The 21,036-nt window shown below is 40.4% G+C and overlaps 1 protein-coding gene across 1 annotated transcript in view; it reads right to left on the minus strand.

The window, feature by feature from the left end:
* LYPD6 (LY6/PLAUR domain containing 6) overlaps positions 1 to 20,640 on the minus strand; it is a 35,030-nt gene extending 14,390 nt beyond the window's left edge. The window contains exons 1-2 of the mRNA XM_006834551.1: positions 20,452 to 20,640; positions 8,241 to 8,339 (exon numbers count right to left, since the gene is read on the minus strand). Of these exons, the coding sequence (XP_006834614.1) occupies positions 8,241 to 8,339; positions 20,452 to 20,569 (217 nt within the window). The 5' untranslated portion in view covers positions 20,570 to 20,640. The remainder of the gene's footprint in view (positions 1 to 8,240; positions 8,340 to 20,451) is intronic.
* Between the last annotated feature and the right edge of the window lie 396 nt (positions 20,641 to 21,036).

Here is a 21,036-nt window from a genome sequence, read left to right on the forward strand (position 1 = left end):
CTAGGGTAAAGGAAAACATCTGGCCTCTGGCCTTGAGCTGCCTGGCTATTTATACATATATCATTTTCTTAGAGCTAGAGGACATGTTCAGGCTAATGTACAGAATGGAGATTGATCTTGTCTCTGGAGGGAACTAAAAACTGAGGCCTTGTCTATTTAAAATGCTTTCCTGAGCCTGACTAGAGTTTAGTCAAGCAGTCTCTAGGTAGGCAAAATCAGGTAAAATCAGTTTGGTCCTTACATTTCCTTAGCTGGCAGTAAATCAACCTAACCAAGCCCATTATTATAGAGTTGATTCTGAATCATAGCAACTCTATAGGACAGTGAACAACTGCCCCTTAGGGTTTCCAATGTTGTGAATCTTTCTGGAAGCATACTGCCACATCCTTTTTGTGGGGAACAGCTGGTGGATTTGAACAGCCAACCTTTCAGCTAGCAGCCAAGCACTTAACCACTGCACCACCAGGGCTCAAAGCTGACAGTTGTTGTTGTTGTTGCTAAGTGCCATTGAGTCAATTCCGACCCATAGTGACTCTGTTATAGGGTTTCCAAGGAGCAGCTGGTGAGCTTGAACAGCCGACCTTGCAGTTCGAATGACTTTGCAGTCTGATGCCTTAGCCCACAGCGCCACACTAGCTGACAGTAACACACCTTTCAATTTTGACAATCAAAAACATCTGCAGACATAGACAAACGAGGGGCAAAATCACTCCTGATAGAGTGCTACTGTTCTGGGTCATGATTTTCTTGGAAGAAAGGCTCCTTTCTGTTTGTGTGTGCACTTCCCTAACCTCTAACCCAGGGCCCTGCACACAACAGGCATTTCATATATTGTGGGTAGAGATGGATGGTTGGGAGCGATACAGCTAGCTGAGCCCATCAACTGAAAGTAGAACTATAGTAAAATGTTTTAATTTAGTTCTTTCATGTTTATTGGGAGCGCCGTGGTTCTGTAGGATAAGCCCAGGACTGCGAACCACAAGGTTGACAGTTTGAGCCTACCAGCCACTCCATGGAGAAAGATGAGGCTTTCTGCTCCCGTAAAGATTTACAGCCTCAAAAACCCTGTACAGGGTCACTATGAGTCAGAACCGACTCAACGGCACTTAACAACAACATCATGTTTATGAATATTTCTTATTTTAAATAGTCTCATTAAATTTGAAAGTAAAATAACCCTGATTTACACTTCTACCAGCAGTGTGTAACTCTCGTGCTACTGGAAGAAGTGTAAATTGTACAAGCACATTGAAAAATTCTTTTGCATTATTTACTAAAGCTTTATTTACTATGCATATTCTATGAACCAGCAATTCTACCCCTAGATATACACTCCCCCAATTGTGAATATCTATCTATATTAATGTAAGTATCAGAATAGTCATAGAACTATTTGTACAACCCCAAACAGAACGCTACAAAGATATCTATTATGGATTGAGTTAATGCTTACCCTTCCCACCCAAGAAAATACATGTTTCAAATCCTAACCTCTATGCCTATGGATAAGGAGCCCTGGTGGCACATTGGGTTAGGCACTGGGCTGCAAGGTCAGCAGTTCAAGCCACTAGATGCTCCTCAGAAGGATGAGGCTGTCTGCTCTGTATAAAATTAAGTCTCAGAAACTAGGGAGCAGTTGTATTCTGTCATATACGGTCACTATGAGACAGAATCAATTAATAGCAGTGAGTTTGGTTTTGGCTTTATTTCTGTGTTTATAATCCCATTTGGGAGTCCTGGTGTGGCGCTATGGGCTAATGCGTTAGACTGCAAAGTAGGTTGAACCATAAAGTTGGTGGTTCAAGCTCACCAGCGGCTCCTTGGAAACCCTATACAGGGTCGCTATGGGTCTGAATGACTTGACTAGATGGCAAGGGCACTTAATAACAACAACAATAATCCCATTTGGGAGAGTTAATTTTGTTATGTTAATGAGGCAGGATTAGTGTAGGGTGTATGATGAGTCAGTCTCTTTTGAGATATGAAAGAGATTAAAAGGAGTAGAGGGAAAATGAGATAAGAAAGATACCAAGACACACACAGGTCTCCAAGGAATAGGGAAACAGAAGCTAAAGACACAAGACCTTCCTCCAGAGCTGACGGAGAGAGCGAAAAGACTTGTCCTAGAGCTGGTACCTTGAATTCAGGCTTCTCACTTCCTAAACTGTGAGAGAATAAATTTCTGTTTGTTAAAGCCATTTGTTTGTAGTATTTCTGTGAGAACAGTGCTAGAAAAGTAAGGCAACGCCCATCAATAGAAGGAATACATGATAGCACACATTCACCCAACAATGAGAATGATGAATCACACACAATAATAAGCGCAAGAAGTTAGAGAAACAGAGTGCATACTGTATGATTCCATTTCTTTAAAATACAGGAAATGAGGCAAAAGTAACTTATTGGAAGTCAGGACAGTTGCCCCTGAATGCAAGGGACAATGAGTCAAAGCAGGCATGAAGGGAGCTTCTAGATGGCTGGCAATGGTCTGTTTTTTAATTGATACTGGTCACATGGGGGTATTCAATCTGGAAAACTGCATCATGCTACTGACTATTCTATATGTATGTTGCACTGCAATAAAAAGTTCAAAAGAAATGAAAAGGAAGAAAAAAATAAACCCAAGATGAAAAAAAACTGATTTAAGAAATGGAGTTGCAGAAAACGGAATTAGTTAGGACTTAGGCGAATTCGAAATTCCCACCTGGTCTTCTGTTCTCTGGAAGTCAGGCATCAGGCAGGCTAGCATCCTGCTCTCCTGGTCCTATCAATTAATCAACACAGACCCTTCAAAAGGCATCTTTTCTTGCCCCAAGTAGGAAATTACAAATAAATACAGACTCATCAAACCTGCCTGACTCCTAATTACTCTCCCTTAGTGGCACTGTAAGATCAGCACCTGATTGTGAACTGTAAGGTTGGCAGTTCAAACCCACTAGAAGCTCCTCAGAAACCCTATACAGGGTCTCTATGAGTCAGAACCAACTGGACAGCACTTACCAACAACAACAACTCCACAGTCAGCACCTGTTGAGAAAACTGCCAGTTTGTTTTTTTTTTAAATGAAAAACTCCTTTTAAAGATAGCAGCACATTCACTCATAGAATCTCATTTAAAACAAAGGACTGAAATTCAGAACGCAATGCGTTATTATCACAAAAAAGGCCAAAGAAAAGGGAGGGGGGGTTGGGACAGAAGGTAGGTAAAGGTAAAACCCAAACTTCAAACCTGTTACAGAATAGAATGATTCTATAAGGTTTTCTTAGATGTAATCTTTATAAAAGCAGATAACCAGGTCTTTCTTCCCCAGCACTGCTGGGTGGGTTTGAACCACCAACACTTAGGTTAACAGTCAAGTGCAAACCATTTGTGTCACCCAGGGATGAGAATAAATAGGATTTTTTTTACAACAGCAGATAGTGATAGAAAAAGGAGAAGGCAAAATCATCAAATGGGTCCTTCCTATCTGAGGCAACTGTGTTAATAGAAAATATTTGGACAAAAACACTAGGAGCTGAAGTAGGTTAGATGCTCTCAGGTATGTGAACAGCATCCTGTATAGGATGGTAATAGAAATTGTAGTTAAAAAAATTGCTGGAAAATTTCTAATTAAAGAATAATTCTGGTATTTTCATATTCAGCTGAGATGGGCTAGCTTGTATCCTCTTACCAACCCACAGTAAAATAAAACTAAGACAGCAAGATTTTAAATGTGTGTGCATTTGTGTGTGTGTGAAAGCATAGGAGAGCTACCAAGGCAGTCAGGATACAACCAACAAGGCACAGGAAAAAGAAAACCCCATTTAAGTGAGTCTGATGTTTGATACCTGTTTTCCCTTGGAGGCATTTGCTGGTTCACAATTGAACCAGTGGAGAGGCAGAGAAAACAGGAAGAAAAGTTCTTAGGGACTGGGAGGCGAAACCAGGAGCTCAGAGCTACTAGGCCAGCCAGAAGAGATGGGAAGGACAGAGAAGTAAGATTCTCTTTCTGAAGTTCTACGTTGGTAGCTGTTTACTTCCAGTGCTTTCAAAATGCATTCCATTACCTTCTCGCTTTTATTGTTTCTATATCAGCATCAAGCATTAGCAACCATATGGAGCCACTGGCACTTTCAGGCAAAGCTGGTGAGCATGAATTGCTACAACCACTTTAGAAACTGTGAGGTGGCATCTAGTGAAGTTATGCCTATGCCCAGCAATTCCACTTTCTGGGATTTGCCTATGTCCCATCCCAATGCCATCGAGTTTATTCCAACTCACAGTGACCTGATAGGACAGAGTAGAACTGAGCCTTTGGGGTTCCAAGACTGTCAACCTTTTCAGGGACAGGCAGTCTCATCTTTCTCCCAGGGAATGGTTCATGGGTTTGAATAACCACCCTTGTGATTTGCAGTCCAGTGCTTATCTTACAGTGAGCGGTACACCAGAACTCTATAGGTATACCAAACGACATGGACAAGAAGGTTCATAGTAAAATATCTCTTCTTCTGCTACACTCCAACAGCAATTAATGTCCTGTCTTATTTGTCCTGCTATTTTTGATATTTGATATGCTCAGATCTTATCTCCACAGCTAAATGGCATACTTCTTTAGAGCAGAAACCAGATTCTTAGGTTTCATTGCATAACCCCTGAAGGGGCCTGGTGTGGTTGGTTTTTGTTTCTTTGGGGTTTTTTTTTCCACTCATAAAATGGTAGTGCATGACTTCCCATTTATCTTATAAATTTAATGATAAAAAGATAAAAGTGGAAGAAAAGGAAAATGAAAAATTACATAAGACCAACTGTAATACTTTTAGGTATTTGTACTTTGAAACAACAGATTTAAACATATTTTTGTTTTAGAGAAGTTTTGGATTCATAGAAAATTTATACCAAAAGTACAGTTCCCATATTCTTTTTTTTTTTTTTTAACCCTATTATTAACATCTTTCATTATTATGGTACTTGTACACATTGATTTGTACAGTTTACATTAAGGGTCATTCTTTTGTGAAGTCCTATGGGTTTTGACAAATACGTATTTGCTCACCATTTCAGTATCCTACAGAACAGTTTCATTGCCTTAAAATGCCCTTTGTTTCAGAGGACAGTATTTTACATCAAAAGAAAGCATTGAGCTAGAACATCAGACTGGGACTATGCCTCTAGGAAACAGAGACCAGCAGTTCATGATTCCTCCTTTTCCTCTGCATTATCTTTGAGGCTGAATGTGTTGCTAAGTTAATACTAAGAGAAGTACATCCACACTTCCTAAGCAGTGCACTAGTTTCTAGGATATACATGCAAATCATAGTGTTTCCCTACAATTAACATTTAATGCCGTTTTTCTCAAATTTTGCTGTATTTGGAACTCCCTGAGATTCTAATGACCAGCCATAATCCATACCCATTCAATATCAATCTCTAGAAGTGACTACAAACCAAAATCAAATCCATTGCCATTGAGTGATTCCTACTCACAGAGACTACAAAGGGCAGAGTAGAACTGTCCCATTGTTTCCAAGGCTGTAATCTCTGCAGAAGCTATCACATCTTTCTACCATGAAGTGGTGGTGGATTCTAACTGCTAAACATTATAACTAGGCGTCACTATTTTCATGAACTTATCAGGCATTTCAGTGTGCAGCCAAGTTTATGAAGTTGTTTTTTAACCAGGTTGACTAGCAATCCACTCAAACATTTGTTGTGCTGTGGTGATGTTAGAAAATGTGGAGTCATCCAGAGCTTAGCCAGTGACTCCAAACAGCAATGAGGAGACACCTAGTTTGTGATTACGTCAATTTTTGGAGTCTCCTTCCTGTGGTCTTTTAAGATCACGTTAACATCTTTACCTAAAACTACACAACAGGAATCTAGAAATGATGACACTACAAATCACTTTCTGATGACATTCCAAATCAGTGATTATCACGTCATTCCCATTAGAATCACCTGAGATACAGTTTACTGGGTAAATGGTCCCTGTGTCGTCTCTGGATTAGCATTATCACCATCTGGAAATTTGCTAGAAATGCAAATTCTGAGCCCTTATCTCAGGTCTACTGAATCTGAAACTCTGGGGTGGGTCCCAGAAATCTGTGTTCTGATAAGTTTTTCAAGTAATTGTAATCATGCTGAAGTTTAAGGACCCTTTTAAGGCACTTATAATCAGAACACAGTAGAGACTGTACCTCAGTATAAAGAAAACAAAAATCCTCATACCTGGACTAATAAATAACATCATGATCAATGTAGAAAAGATTGAAGTTGTCAAAGACTTCATTTTGCTTGGATCCACAATCAATACTCATGGAAGCAGCAGTGAAGAAATCAAGTGACATGTTGCATAAGAGAAATCTGTAGCACAAGACCTCTTTGAAGTAGTCAAGAGCAAAGATGCCACTTTGAAGACTAAGATGTACCTGACCCAAACCAGGGCATTTTCAATTGCCTCATATGCATGTGAAACTTGGACAATGAATAAGGATAATGGTAGAAGAATTGATGCATTTGAATTATGGTGTTGGGAAAAAAATATTGAAAGTACCATGGACTGCGAGAAGAATGAAGAAATTTGTCTTGGAGGAAGTACAGTCAGGATGAACCTTAGAAACAAGGATGATGAGACTTTGTCTCTTGTACTTTAGATATGTTGTTAGAAGGAGCCAGTCGCTGGAAAAGAACAGCATGCTTGGAAAAGCAGCGGGTTAGTGAAAAACAGAAAAACCACCAATGAGATGGAGTGACACAGCGGTAGCAACAATGGGCTCAAGCATAAAAACTGTGAGCATGGTGAAGATCCAGGCAGTGTTTCCTTCTGTTGTGCATAGGGTAGCTACAAGTCGGAACTGACTTGACAGCACCTAACAACAACAACAAGTAGGGCACAGCGTCCCTGGATGATAACAGTTAACATGCTCACTGCTAACAAAAAGTTAGCTGGTTTGAGTCTAACCTTGGTAAAAAGGCCTGGCAATCAATCAACTTCCAAAAATCAGTTAGTGAAAATCCTTTGGAGCTACTCAGACACACAACGGGTCGTCATTAGACGGAACGAATGGACAGCAACTGGCATGCTGGTATATAGACAGGGCACACGCTTCAGTGATTTTGAAAAGTTCCATAAGTGTTTCTACAGTGCAGCCTGGGTGGAGGCTCATGGTTTAAATAACACTGGCTAACATGGTTGACAAAGGAGATCTGGTAGTGTAGTGGTTACAAATCGGGTTGTGAACCTTAAGGTCAGCAGTTCGAAACTACCAACTGCTCCGCGGGAGAAAGATGAGGCTTTCTGCTCCCATAAAGATTTACAGCCTCGGAAACCCTGTACAGGGTCGCTATGGGTCGGAACCAACTCAACGGCACTTAACAACAACAAGGTGGTTGACAACTCTCTCTTGACTGTGGTTCTGTTGATTTCCAACCCACCATAAGAAACAGAACCCCAATGGGTTGAGTATGAGAGCTTTTCTACGTTAAAAAACAGTGGATTTGGTGTTGGTGTGTTCATTTTGACATCTGTGTTAAAACAGCAGCAAACTCCTCATTCAACTTGCTAAAACATTTGTGAATACAATGCCCCACCCTTTCTTTACTTCTATCAAATGAACCTACCAATTAATAGCTGTCTCAGTAGCTATATATAACCATCTGTTTTTTTCTTTGATAAGATTTCAAAGATGTTTAAAAGAGGTTCTTCTTCATTCTACTGGATCTTTGGGTCAAAATTTCACACTTCAAATGGGTTTCTATCTCATCCTCCAAAGAGAACTTACTAGTTTAAAACTTTCAGAGTTTTTAATTTGTGGAAGGATGGCTTTTAGGATTCCAGCTTTCATGTAATTTCAAGAAACAAAGTCTCTGCATATAACTAATGAATGGATTCTTTATATGAACATCAATTCATAATTTACATGAAGGAGGTTACTATGTGATGACTAATGCTTCACATAAGGGTAAACAGCAGGCTGGCTGCTTTCTTCTTCCTCTGCATTTGGTTGGGCCCGAGGGTGGGAAGTATCACTTACCTCTTTTAAAACTCCAAAGATGCTTCATGAGATAGGGGACAATCCTATAGATGAGTTTATGTCTCTGAGAGTCTTTGATGATAAATTATTGGTATGAAAGATCTTAGCGCCTTAGGCAAAAGCAATGACCGAGACTATACACACACTCCGTTCTATATGTGTACCAATGTCAAAGAAGCTGTTCACTCACGGATAGGTCTGGGGACACCAATCTGGGAACTGGGAGTTTACCTCGAGGACAGTAGATATCCGGAGCCCATCGGTTGCATTCATAATTGTCTGCTGCCTTTTCACAGGTGAAACACTTAAATCCACCAGGATAAGGTGTGGCTATAAAGAAGACCAAGGGAAAAGATTAATTTTGGAGGTTAGAGACAGAATCACACACTGTGAAGTTAGACCATTGCATTTCTTTAAAGGATTCTCAAAACAGTTTGAATGGTTCTTAGAAAACTAAATATGCTACTACCATATGACCCAGCAATTGTACCCTTGGGCACGATCCCTAGGAATTGAAAGGTATGCTCACACCAGTATCTGTATATAATGCTCAAGGCAAATTTATATAATAAAACAAAAAAAACTAGAAACACTCCAGGGGTTCCTTAACTAGTGAATAGTTAAGTGGCAGGTATAACCATACAATGGAGTACTCCTCAGGAACAGAGCTACTGATACAAGAACAGCTTGGATGAATATCCAAGGAGATAAGTTGAGGGAAAAAAGACAAGCCCCAAAGGCAACCCAGTGCATGATTCCCTTTCTATAACAATTTAGAAATGACAATCTGTTAAAAATGGAGAACAGATTAATAAATGCCAGAGGTAAGGGTCCTGGTGCAGTGCTTCAGGATAAGCACTGGACCGCAAGGTTGGTTCAAACTGCAACATTGGCAATTCAAGCCCACCAGGCACTCCTTGGAAATGCTACATAGGATCTCTACGAGTAGGAACCGACTTGATGGCATTAACAACAACAACAACAACAACAACAACAACAGGGTTAAGAAATGAGGGCAGAGCACTGGATGAGAGAGCAACAGGAAGAATCTTTGTTTAGTCTCTTTATTATGGTAGTGGATACACATATCCACATGTGATAAAACTGTATAGGACTAAACACACGCACACGCACACACACACAAATGCGTATAAGTAAAACTGGGAAAACCTAGCTAAGTAGATTGAGTCGATTACCAGATTGGCATACTATACTATAGTTTTAAAAAATGGTATCATTGGGGGAAATTGGCAAGGTGTATACAGTACTCTGTTGTACATAGCATCCTGGTGTGGCATTAATGGACTGTGGTTGTGGGTTAATGCACTGGTCTGCAAAAGTCAGTTTGAATTGCAAGGTTGGAGGTTCAAGGTCACCAGCTGCACCTTGGATAACCTCAACAGGGTTGCTATGGGTTGGAACCTACTCAACGGCACTTAACAACAACAACAACAGAGTCTCTCTGTAGTATTCTTTACAATTGCATGTGAATTTACAATGATCTCATTAGAAATTTCAAAAGTAAAAGGCATTCTCTGGAATTTATAATAATTTATAGGCAGTCCCTGATTTACTATACACTCAAGCGATGGCAAATTGCACTTATTGTTGGTTTTAGGTTAGTTCTTTTGTTTTTGTTTTTGTTTTTTGTACAACTTATCAGAGTAGAAACTCCATACAGGGTCACTATGAGTCAGAATCAACTGGACAGACAGCACTTAACAACAATAACAACAACAAATCATTTGTAAAGGAGCCCTGCTGGCACAGCGGTTAAGCCCTCAGTTGGCCAACTGAAGGGTAAAAGATTTTAATCCACCAGCCACTCCATGGGAGAAAGATGAGGTAGTCTACTTTGTTGTTGTTGTTGTTGTCATCAGGTGCCATAGAGTCGGAACCGACTCATAGTGACCCCATGCACAGCAGAACGAAACAATGTCCGATCCTGGGCCAACCTCACCACCGCCTCCATACTTGTGTCCATCAATGATGCCACCTGGCCGATCCATCTCGTTGGGGGTCTTCCTCTTTTTCTCTGACCCTCCACCTTACCCAGCATGACATCCTTCTCCAGTGACTGTTCCCTTCTGACAATATGTCCAAAGTATGAGAGACAAAGCTTAGCCATCTTGGCCTCTAAGGAGCACTCTGGTTGTACATCTTCCAAAACAGATCTATTGGTTCTTTTGGCAGTCCATGGCACTTTCAGTATTCTCCTACAACACCACAACTCAAAGGCATCAATTCTTCTACAATCTTCCTTATTCACTGTCCATCTTCCTTATTCACTGTCCAAGTCTACTTTAGTAAAGATTATAACCTCAGAAACCCTGTGGGGAAGTTCTACAGTGTCCTTCATGGTCACAGTGGTTGGAAGTGACTTGGTAGCAGTGGTTTTGGTTGGTTGCTTTTATTGTTGGTGATATGTACTACATACAAGGTGGCAGTGCATAATTTGCTGATGTGATCATTCTCAGACATTAACTCACAGATGTTCAATGTTATGATTTATAAACATAATGATAGTAAAAGGCAAGAAGAATGAAATAAAATTTTAAATGAGGTACTTGACTTAACTTCAGAACCAATTTATGACAGAGTCATCAGAATGGAGCCCTACTGTAAGTCGGGGACTACCATACCCTTGTATGCCAACATACGCAGACATGTCCACGTGTAAGTATAAAACAGTAGGCTGAATTAAGATATTTCACGTTTGACGATTTTAAACTACTAAAGTGGCAACTTCTATGGTTCACTGTACTAAAAATTTTATCTGGTCAGGTCTGGCATAGTTAAGGATCTTTGGATATTGTAGGTATCAGGTAAGAGAAGAGGCTTCATTGCTTAAATGCACACCTGCCTGTACAGAGACAACCCTCTTAAGTGATTTTTGGACACATACCCAAACACCCACAGACCTCCTATTGTGGGCTTGGGAGCAGGCTGCTGGGGGGATGTGGTAGACACAAGAAGTTTTTGGCTAACTCTAGTAAGCAGACTCGGTGAAGCAAATAGTTAATGTGCTGTGCTGCTAGACAAAAAGAAGTTCAAGTTCCCACAGAGATTCTTTGAAAGAAAGGCTTTGGAAAGCACTTCTAAAAAGTCAGCCATTCAAAATCTTATGAAGCACCGTTCTATTCTGACATACAGGGGGTTACCATGAGTTGGAATGAACTCCGTGGTAACTGGTCCTGGTTAATATTATTGGTCCAGTTTGGGACAGAAATAAATTCAGCATGCCCTTCCTATCTGTTCCCCACTCTCACACCCCTGAGTTGCCTCTCTCTGCCTTCTGAAAAGACAGTCCTCCAGAAACTTATATTCACTGCCTTGCATTTAAGCTCTGGTGGACGGGTATCATATGAGAGTTGTGTTCTGGAGAAACTTCCTTCAGAATTTAAGTATGAAGTTGTTGTTGTTAGGTGCCATCGAGTCAGTAACGACTCATAGCAACTCTATGCACAATAAAATGAAACACTGTCCAGTCCTGCGCCAACCTCACAATTGTTACTATGTTTGAGCCCATTGCTGTTGCCACCGTGACAGTGTAGCTCCTTGGGGGTCTTTCTCTTTTTCTCCGACCCTCCACTCTATCAAACATGACATCCTTCTCCAGAGACTGGTGCCTCCTGATAATATGTCTGACGTATGAGAGACGAAGTCTGACCATCCTAACTTCCAAGGAGCACTCTGGCTGTAGTTCTTCCAACACAGATTTGTTTGTTGTTTTTTTTTTTTTTTTTGGAATCCATGATACTTTTAATATTCTCCTCCAACACCACAACTCAAAGGCATCAATTCTTCTATGTTCTTCCTTATTCACTGTCCAGCTTTCGCATCCATATGAAGTTATTGCAAATACCATGGCTTGGGTCAGGCGTACCTTAGTCCTCAAGCTGACATCTTTGCTCTTCAACACTTTAAAAAGATCTTGTGTAGCAGATTTGCCTAATGCAATACATTGTTTGATTTCTTGACCGCTGATTCCATGCATTGTGATGGCTGATCTGAGCAAAATGATGAATGAGCAGCTATTCTCGGTCCTTTCCACTCATGTCTTTTTACTTCTTGTTGTTGTGTGCCATCAAGTTGTTAGGCCCCCTAGTGGCCTAATCAAGTAGGAGACCCCAAAAAGATCATCAGGACTCGAGTTCGATGCAAAAGCAAGACGTTTATTTACCAACGCGCTGGGGTCCACCTTCACAGACTCCTAAAACCAGGAGACAAAGGTGACATTTGCCAACACGCTGGGGTCCACCCTCACATAGACTCTTGAAAACAGGAGTTGAGGGCGACCCCGACTCACTATACACACAAGTTTTTATAGGGTTTCAGGGGGCATAATTGCACGTACCATAGATACAGTTTTTGATTGGTTAACAATTGGCAAAGTATGAGATATTACAGTTTAATTGGTCAGTACTGGTGGTCTTTGTTCTTAGGCTAGGGCAAAGGAAAACATCTGGCATCTGGCCTTGGGTTGTTCTGTCTATTACTTATCTATGGCTCGCTGTTGCTAGGGGTGAAAGGATATTCTAAGGCAACATGAGCTGATTTAGCACGTTCCTGGAACAGGAGGACGTGTTCAGGCTAATGTACAGAATGGAGATTGACCTTGTCTCTGGAGGGAACTAAAAACTGAGGCCTAGTCTATTTAAAATGCTTCTTGAAGCCCGACTAAAGTTTGGTCAAGTAGCCAGGCAAAATCAGTTAGGGCCTTACAAAGTCAATTCCAACTCACAGCATCCCTGTGTGACACAGAACGGCGCTATGGAGTTAGCTACGCTACTATCTTTAAGGGAGCAGATCATCATGAGTTTAGGAGTCTAACACTTAAGCTTTGCACTACCAGGGTTCCTACTTGCTACTTTGCCATAATCATTTGCTTGCTTTGGTATTTATAGTTAGACCTTTCATAAACAAAATATGTGTGTGCATCCATTTCAGGGCTTCAAACCAGTTCATTTTATAAATTAACCAGGGCTTTAAACAGGCTCACTCCATTTTGATTCCCTGCCCAAAATTTGTATTTCCATCACAGATACACTGAATTCAAATCTACATCTTAACAAGATCCCCAGGAGATTCTTGCTAGTTTCTTCTAGAGCCTTTGGTGATTCTTATACATCCCTTGGTACTTCTTATGTATGCCTTCTTATGCATGCTTCTCACAGTTCAGGCATTAAGTATGTGCACTTAAGAATCACCTGGGGATCTTGGTAAAATGTATATTCTGATTCAGTATATCTGTGGTGGAACTGAAAATTCTAGGCAGGGAGTTGAAATGGAATGAACCGGTTCAAAGCCCTGATTAACTTGTAAAATTACCTGGCCTATTGGAAGCTGCAATCGCTCAAGCAGTTCATTTACAGGAGCCAACTGTTTTCCCTTGCAGATGACTGAGTGCACACATCCCACTGGCGGAAATAATCATCTCAGGGTAAATTGTTTTGCCCACATGGAACCAATTAGGTATGTTATCAAAAAGAAATGAAGGAGGAGGTAGCAGATTGAGGCCAGAATTATGGTCCAGATATAACTTTGATTTTCACCTTGCCTAGAAACAGCTGCCTATTCATGTACTTGCTCACATTTCCCAGAGCTGACTGTGATAATATTCCATGACCTGACCTGAACAAAAATAAAAAACTGTCTGAAAAGACATATAACTAGACCTTTTAATGGGGCTGTTGGTGAATTCTATGTACCTCCAAGTGGACCCACATTTAGAAAGAGGATGATAGTGAGGGCATAGATTGTCGTCTCACATGAGGGAAGGAAAGCAGCTGACAGTTAGCCATCAAGCCACTTTGTTACCACTGAGGAGCTTTCCCATGCTTTCCTGTATATAATTACAACTACACGGAAGTAAAGTGTGAGTGTTTTGAAAACTACACACAAACAATACATGTATTTCCATGTTCCACCGCTGGGAAGAGTGGGTGCCATCTTAACTGGAAGATTACCTTTAGATAATCACATGCCTGAAGAATTTTAAACAGAAAGATTCTCTAATTCTGAAGCAATCCAATATTCTTATGGGAATTTTAGTTAATTTATTATTATTTTTTAAATAAATACTATTCTGAGAAGAATGATACAAAATATTTAAGGAAATTTTCCTGATTGAATACATTAAAAATTAGTTTCAATATCAATTTTAAAATAGGTGATAAACACTGGGCTTTCAACCATAAAGCCGGCAGTTTAAACCTACCAGCTGCTCCTTGGAAATTCTATATAAGGTTGCTGAGTCTGAAATGACTCGATGGCACTTAACAACAGCAAATAACATTTAAAGATATAGCCTTAAAATGTTTTTGTTGTTAAGTGCCGTGGAGTTGGTTCTGACTCATAGAGACCCTGCACAGGGTTTCCGAGACTGTAAATCTTTACGGGAGCAGAATGCCTCATCTTTTTCCCGTGGAACAGCTGGTAGTTTTGAACTGCTGATCTTGCGGTTCACAACCCGATTCGTAACCACTATGCTACCATAGCTGGTAAAATTTAAAGCAGCTGGTAACATTTAAAGTAGAATGATCAAAAGAGGAGTTTGGAAAAAAAAAATTGAAAGAGAGAGAGAAAAAGTGGACAATATGTCAAAAAAAAGAGCATTTTGCAGAAGATGATCATCATATTCACAGTTTATGACTGCAAGCTTAACTGCACCACTTCAGCATACATGATTAATTCACTAGAACAACCAATTTCATCTGTCATTGAAGCCAGTGAAATTTTTGGCTGGAATGTTAGATTAGTTATTCCTGGAAACTTTCCCATTGAAGAGATAAATTAAGAACTTGAATGAAGGCTGATAATCCAACTGCTCTGGGAATACACTTATTAAGAATCTAACACTAATAAGTTGTGTTGTTGTTGTTGTTGTTAAATGTCATCGAGTTGGCACCCACTGACCCATAGCGACCCTGTATAAGGTTTCCGAGGAGCAGCTGGTGAGCTTGCACTGCCGACCTTGCAGTACAAACGGCTTAGCAGTCCAGCACATTAACCCACAGCGCCATACCAGTTGTAGTATTCCCAAATTTAAATTATTTAATGGACTCTTGACTACAAAATTTTCTTTTGCAAGCCTTTGTTGTTGTTAGGTGCCATTTGCAAGACTAGTAACATAATTAAGTTCAATGTAGTCATGTCCTACTTAAGGAGAACTGGGCCCTGAAAGTAACTCAAAGCACATTAAACTTTAAACCAGAGTATAAGCTAAAATGCTCTAGCAGCAAAAATAAGCTTTGTTCCAATGGACTTATCTCTGAGTGTGTTCATCAGTATGTGTCATTGACAACTAAGTGATCTCATTTTAGGTGATTTTTATTTTGCCGTAGTTTCTTAAGGTCTACAGTTTAATATTTGCTTACAGGGAATTTTATTTACTTCTTGGCAGGTCCTCTGATTATTGAATAATCATGTCCTTTTCAGTAGTAAAATCTTTGCAAACATACTCAACTTTACAGTGGCTAACTGCAGCACGTACCGAGTAAATGAGGGTTAATTTCTTCCCTCAGCTAATATTTAAGCCAAAAGCCAGGCCTACAGATGAACAACTATCTCCAGTCACTTGCTAGTTGATACCACATCTGATAAAGAAGCTTTTTGAAAAAGGATGGAAAGAGGTTCCTAAGAGATGGTGCTATTTTCTTCTTTGTTACTTCAAAGCATTACAGAGTAAGTTAAGTTTCAAACTGTTGTTGCCCAGCTGTGAGTGAGTCTAATTTGGCTCATGATCACAGAGTTAATACGCTTAGTACTCTGTTTTTGAGGGCAGAAGTCCTTGGTCCCTTAAGAGAAGGTGATTGTGAAGAAAAAAAAAGGAATGCCAAAGTGCCCAGTTACTTCCTGTAACACAATCTGTCCATTAACTCTCACGGTTAGCCCTAGTTCAACCAATCATAATTCATTTGTAAGGCATCGGAAAAGATTCAGCCTTTGTTTCCATCTCTTGGAACTTTTGCCTGTACAAAGACCTTCAGTTACTGAAAATGAGTGGGGAGAAGAGAATCTTGTTTTGAAACGTATGCTGATGTGAAAATTACTTCAACTTTCTTCTACTATTGCTAAATAAAATCCATTGTGTTTGGAATCTGGATGGAAATATAAAAATGCTAGAAATTACTAGTGTTACTTTCCTTCTCACTCCACTTGGAATATGCTAAGTATAATTTAATAAGAAAAAGCGTCTGATAGAAATGTATCTCCTTGTACCTTTCTAGAAAATCTCCTTATCCCCTAAGATTTACGTAATATAGTTCTGTGAGTCAGCTTAGTTAGTTCTCTGCTGGGCACAGACAAGCCCCCTGTATGGATAACAGTTCTTTGGTGTACAGGATAAAGGAAGACTCAGAAAATGCAACCAGAGGGAAGTTTGATATACTTCAGGAACGTTTTCTATCCCAAGGAAAGAAATGGAGGCCAGGAGCATGTCAAAGCCATTTCAGCATTAAATTGTTCTATCTTGTCTGATGTGTGCCAGACAACCAAATAAGTAGCTTCATTTCTCTTAATATCAAGAGAAAATCCTCTTTTGAAGGATTTTATTAGACTTTCATATTTGAATTGTGTTCTGGAAAGAAATTCATCATGAAAAAGCCAAACACACATAAAACAGAATGTCATTGCAGCTTTATTTCTTTAAAGGCTTGGTGTGGCTCTGTAGGATAAGCACTGGACTTCTAACCACAGATTGGTGGTTGAAACCCACCAGCTGCTCCTTGGAAATCCTATACAGGGTCACTATGAGTCAGAACTGACTCAATGGCATGTAATAAGCTTCCAAGACCAGGAAACCAGACATCAGTTAGAAGGTAGAACATTCCCAATCTGGGTTCCGATCTTACTACAGTTATTCCTTCGGATGACAGTGAGAAGTAAGTTTATGTTTGGCTAGCCTAGAAGATGTGAGTGTCTTTTCTCACATCAGGTGCCACTGCATGTCTCTTAGGGCAGGTTCTAAGCTTTTATATCTAACACCAATGGGATCTGGCTCAGTCACAGACACATCTACAAAGTGAAATGATTACATAAATAATTAAAAAGTAAAATAATCTCATACTCCTCATAGATTTGATGGTTTCTGTTTAACAGAAACCTGCTTATGTGCAGACAGATCGTTCCAACTAAGCATGGTCTTATGGGTGCTTCTAAAGTCATAGGGCCATGACAATGAAAAGAATTCAAAGTATAAAAACAAACACTAAAAACTTCTGAAACTCTGCAGAGAAATAACAAATTACAATCTCATTTAGAGTGGCAGAGTCAACCAGCTTCTGGCCAGGTAGGAGGAGTTCACAGTAAATTCAATCCAACAAGAATTGACACTCTTCATGATGAGTTACAGAGGCATGTGAAAGGGCTCAGGTCCAGATCTATTCACAAGGAGTGACTCTTCTACTTATAATTTAGTTTAGGAATAACTTCTGTCCTACGTGTTTCAAAATCACATCAGAAAATCCCAGAAATTCTTTACATATGGCGTGTTCCTTCTAACCAAGTCAAAATTCTATTCAGTTAACACAGGTCACATGAGCAGAACTTTCCACCAACTTTTATGGAGCAGAAGTGATTCTCCCTTTGGCCTCTTTCCAAGAGTTTATCCTTCAATGCATAGATTCACCAAATAGGGGCCCACTCACTCAGGCACTGACCAAACATACCACTGAGGCAAAAGCGGTATGTTGGTGTGTTTTGTTTTTGTTCACTTAAATACAAACAAACACATCATTTTTCCTGCTCACTCTGAGTACAATCACACCCTCAAAGAAAGTCTGGAGTGGCCTGCGTTACTACTGTAGGTTACTACTGAGTCTCTTGCTGAAGCCAACAAGAAATCTCACAGAAGTCAACAACCTTGGCAATCAACCCTATGAGACTGACCTCTAAATTTCTACTTCGCCAAGATTAATTTTTAAAAAGCATGGCAGCTCGGAGAAAAGAAAAAAATGCAATTCTAGAAAACAATAATTAACAACACTTCTTCTATTCATGAATGCTACTAAAGAATGTAAACAGTTATACCAAAACAAGCAGGAGATAAGCTTCCTCTATAATTAACGAGTAGGCAACAAACTATACAGGTGAGAGGGTTGTTGTCTAAATCTTAAACTATTTGCTGTATGCCTAAAGAGTCTTTGGAGTCAGGCAAAATTTGTTGTCAGCTGCTGTTGAGTCAATTCTGACTCATGGGGACCACATGTGTGTGTTGTAAAACTGCTCCAGAGGGTTTTCAAGACTTTGTGACCTTCCAGAAGCATGTTGTTGTTGTTAAGTACTGTCGAGTCAGTTCCAACCAACAGCGGTCTAGTGCTTTATCAAACTAGACCACAAGGTCGGCGGATCAAACTTACCCTCCCTTCCTGGGAAACCCTATGTAGGGTTGCTATGAGTTGGAACTGACTTGGTACTTAACAACAACAGCATGATTCTGAAAAGTTACACCAAGGTCAAGTCAGTTCTGAGGAACAGCTGGTGGGTTTGAACCACTGATACCTTGTGGTTAGCAGTCCAGTGCTTAACGTCGAGTGTATTTCTTATTTTATATACTTTGGGAAAGAGGAAATTAACACCTAAAAAGATTCCACTAACAATGTCTGAGGATTTACTACGGTTCCACTTGGTGCTAAGAGTTTCACAGTACCTCTTATTTAATCCTCACAAGGTTAGGAAATTTATTTCAGGTTAAAAGGCTCTAAAACAGCTGCACTAGTTGCTGACCCCTGGTTGGGTAGACTTTGAGCCCCTAAGTATATTTCACTACAACAGACTGCCTCTTAGCTAATCTAGAACATTTTAATGTTAATACTATAACCATGGGGTCCAGGGAATCCCAGTGGCTGCCTCTGCTTTGTAGATGGTAGTTGTTGTTGTTGTTAGGTGCCATTGAGTCAGTACTGACTAATAGTGACCCTATGTACAACAGAACGAAATACTGCCTGATCCTGGGCCAACCTCACAATTGTTGTTACGCTTGAGCCCATTGACACTGCCACTTTGCCAATCCATCTCGTTGGGGGTCTTCCTCTTTTTCTCGGACCCTCCACCTTATCAAACATGATAACCTTCAAGTATGAATATCCTGGCCTCCAAGGAGTAAGGTGCTCAAAAGTAAGGAGTCTGATTTATTTGCCTTTATACATCTGTTGCCTATCACAATTCATGACACACGGTTGTTGTTGCTGTTAAGTGCCATTGAACCAGTTCCAACTCATAGCAACCCTGTCTAGGGTTTCCAACACCTTTTTAAAAATCTTCACAGGCTCAGAAAGCCTCATCTTTTTCCTGTGGAGTGACTGGCAGGCTTGAACTGCAGACCTAGTGCTTCACAGTCCAGAAATAATCATATAGAGTCACCATGCTTCATGACACACAGTAGACACTCAAAAAATGTTTGTTGCAAGAATGTGCAGTGGTGTTTTCACCTCCCCGGGCTCAGAACCTGGCCACTACAAGGGCTCAGCCAACCTCTGTGGAGGTGACATGAACAACTGCCTCAGACTGTTCTAGTACAATTGTGTCCCTCACCAATTCATGCTGGGATTTGTCAGGAGAGGAAAATGATTCAAATACCATTGCATCTGCTAAAAAAAGTCAAAACTGTCCAGATCCATGGCACATAATAAGACTTTAAGTATTGTATATTATTACTATACCTATTTTATGATCCAAAATATCAACCAATAGGAAAGTAGGGGTCTTGGAGTGATATTTAAAAAGTGAACATTTCAAAAGAGGATGTATCTAGGGGCATAAGCTAAAAGGTCAAAATGTACAAAATAGATTCAGCACTCATCAATGCCGGGACAATATAGATGAGGATTTGTATAAAAGTAAGAGACCAGACAGACATGGAAACCAACAGTGGAAATAAAACTGCAGTGTTTCCCAAGGCGTGATCCTTGGAATATTTGTTAAGAGTCTTGCTTAAACCAACAATTCACAGTTCAACTCCAGGCACAAATGATGAGAAACTCCAGGGAAGGCATCTGGGAATCTACATTATTAGACACTCCTTAGAGAATTCTTAAGCACAGGAAACCAAAAGGGGTAGGGAATGAGAAATTGTGGGAGGCAATTAAACTCCCACAAAGAATGCCCAGCTATTATCTTGCCTGTAAAGGATGTATCTTTTACAAACAGTCCTCCTGGGGCATGGCAGACCCCTTTGATAACTGGTCAGGGTTGGCATGAGTATAAGAGAACAGTGTTTAGAATCCGAATGATTGTGTAGGGGACAAAGAAAACAGCTTTATAATATGCTTTAGGATAAAAAATAAGCATTGTGTGAGGAGGTGAGGATACTTACTGAACCCCCAGTTAAATCACTGAAGATGCCCCCCTACATTGTAGGCTGCCTTCTCTTGGTCATTATTCAACAGACTTCTTACTTGTAATACAGTGACATTTCTGTGCAAAGGGAATAAAGTCTTACTTGAAGGGTGGAGGTAGATAATGTCTTTCACTGTGAAGTCACGGGACTGTGCGGCTTTCAGACAATCGGCCAGCAGGCTCAGGAGCAGGAGCCAGGCCAGGGCAGGCCCAGGTTCCATGGCAGACTGTGGTGTCAGTCATACAGAGGGCCCGGGAGCGGGGACTCAGGAAGCCAGGAGAGAGCTCGTACCTGAAACATGAAGAAAGTCTCATCTCAATATTGGTCCCGAGTTGAGAAAGTCACTGGCTGGCTTGGCTGAATTCCCAGAGCTGGTGGGATGGGCTGAGGACAGACAGGCAGCCTGGGGCACAAGGGAATGGGTGGATGTGGAGAGAAACTTATAAAAGGTAATTTTAGAGCACTTAAAAAAATTCCAACCAAAATCTATTCTTAATCAGGTCGCTAAAGCTCCATTGGTAGCACTCCCCTTTAATATCCAGCAGAGATGGTATCAAGAGAGATTGAATTTTAATGAAATCCAGTCATTTTTGCTAGGAGGCCAGGGGATGGCTGCCAGAGAGCAACAACAATAAATAAGTCAGTTACAAAAGCTCAGCAGCATTTCCCTGATAATGGTGTGGGCCA

Source organism: Chrysochloris asiatica, unplaced genomic scaffold (assembly GCF_000296735.1).
Source record: "Chrysochloris asiatica unplaced genomic scaffold, ChrAsi1.0 scaffold00012, whole genome shotgun sequence".
Taxonomy (NCBI): domain Eukaryota; kingdom Metazoa; phylum Chordata; class Mammalia; order Afrosoricida; family Chrysochloridae; genus Chrysochloris; species Chrysochloris asiatica.